General features: G+C 39.2%; 1 protein-coding gene across 1 annotated transcript; it reads right to left on the bottom strand.

Annotated features, from left to right (window-relative positions):
* Positions 1-86: 86 nt before the first annotated feature.
* Positions 87-854, bottom strand: LOC118732697 (derlin-3-like; the record flags this gene model as incomplete). The annotated part of the gene is given in 2 exon segments (XM_036461818.1): positions 87-232; positions 288-854. Coding segments are annotated over 2 exon segments (239 nt in total), but the record flags the coding sequence as incomplete, so codon positions are not given.
* Positions 855-1,299: the final 445 nt, after the last annotated feature.

Genomic DNA, 1,299 nt, shown 5'->3' with positions numbered 1-1,299 from the left:
TTTCTGACAAACGTATTATTTTGAGTTGTGCCTCTTTTGAAGATGGTGTGCGATATGCTAAAAAAACAAGTACATTTATAAATTACCGGTAAGTAAAAACCATATTGAAGAAGAAACTAATGCCAACTGAACCGAAAAATAGGAATGTGGTTGCTAGCCGCCATACTTGTAGTTTCCAAAGAATAAGTGTAGGATTGAAATACAACTGCAACGGTGAAACTAGGTCTAAATGCTGCGAAGTAATAAAATGTTATTTGCCGTCATATAAAATGCTGATACGAGCTCACCACCGCCAGCGTTGTCAGAACACATGCTGTTGTATAGATGCGCGTCACTGTCGGTATCTCCATATAGAAACGCACAACCGATTGAAATGCCATGTTGACAGACTCCCTTTACCACTTTTCTCTCGAAGACACTCCCAACTTGTGCGCCGACATGTAATCTTGTCAAAGCTTCCAGAGGACACCAGTTGAACCTGTTGGCTTTTCTACGTTAATCTACGTATTTATTCGCAGAATATTTTTGTTTTCTGTACTATCCTGTTAATCAAATTTACGTAGTTGCAAAGGTCAAAGCTTGGCTTATTGCTCTAATCAAAAACATTGGACAGATCGCTTCCCCACATTAACTATCTGCTGCACTTTTGCCAGCGTTAGGAAGCCTCAAAGGATCCGTGATTATTTATCAATGTTATCAGTTTGTGACCCGTAATTTCTGGCAATATTTTTTTAGTGGCTGCCGCTTCACATTCAAAGCGTATTTGTAAAATTATTAGGCAAAGATAAAAAAAATCATTGGTCAAAAAGATTGAAAAACTAACATAACGTGGATCTTTTGCAATGTTTTTTTTGTTGCTGTCAAAATTGGCAGCTGATTTTGACAGCGAACAAGTTCCAAGGCAAGGCGAATTTATACAAGGTGGCAAGGCGAATTCGCCTTGTTTTGCACGTTATACCATGTTCCGACCGACAACGAAAACACTTTGAAAACGAGTTTTGGGATTCTGGGCTGAAAGCTGTTCACACCAGTTGTTAGTGTTTTCCTTGACATTTCTTACATCTTTTGATTGCTGTTTTGCTACACAAAAATAAAGCCGAAACACTTTTCCTCCGTTCTCTTCGTTGTTTACTTCTTACAACAAAGATGGCGTGAGAGATTTCGGCAGCTAGATAATAGCTTTTTTCTTTCTTTCCTTCCCGCGTGATCTTGTGTCTTTCGTTCATGCACGTTACCGAATATTTAGGGCGTGTTGCTCAAAGCCTGGTTGACACTAATCCCCGGTTAAACATCGTTATC

Source organism: Rhagoletis pomonella, unplaced genomic scaffold (genome assembly GCF_013731165.1).
Source record: "Rhagoletis pomonella isolate Grant_MI unplaced genomic scaffold, Rhpom_1.0 Rhpom_scaffold_25256, whole genome shotgun sequence".
In the NCBI taxonomy this organism is placed as follows: Eukaryota; Metazoa; Arthropoda; class Insecta; order Diptera; family Tephritidae; genus Rhagoletis; species Rhagoletis pomonella.
The sequence above is the reverse complement of the archived record's forward strand: the minus strand, read 5'-3'. Positions and strand labels throughout refer to the sequence as shown.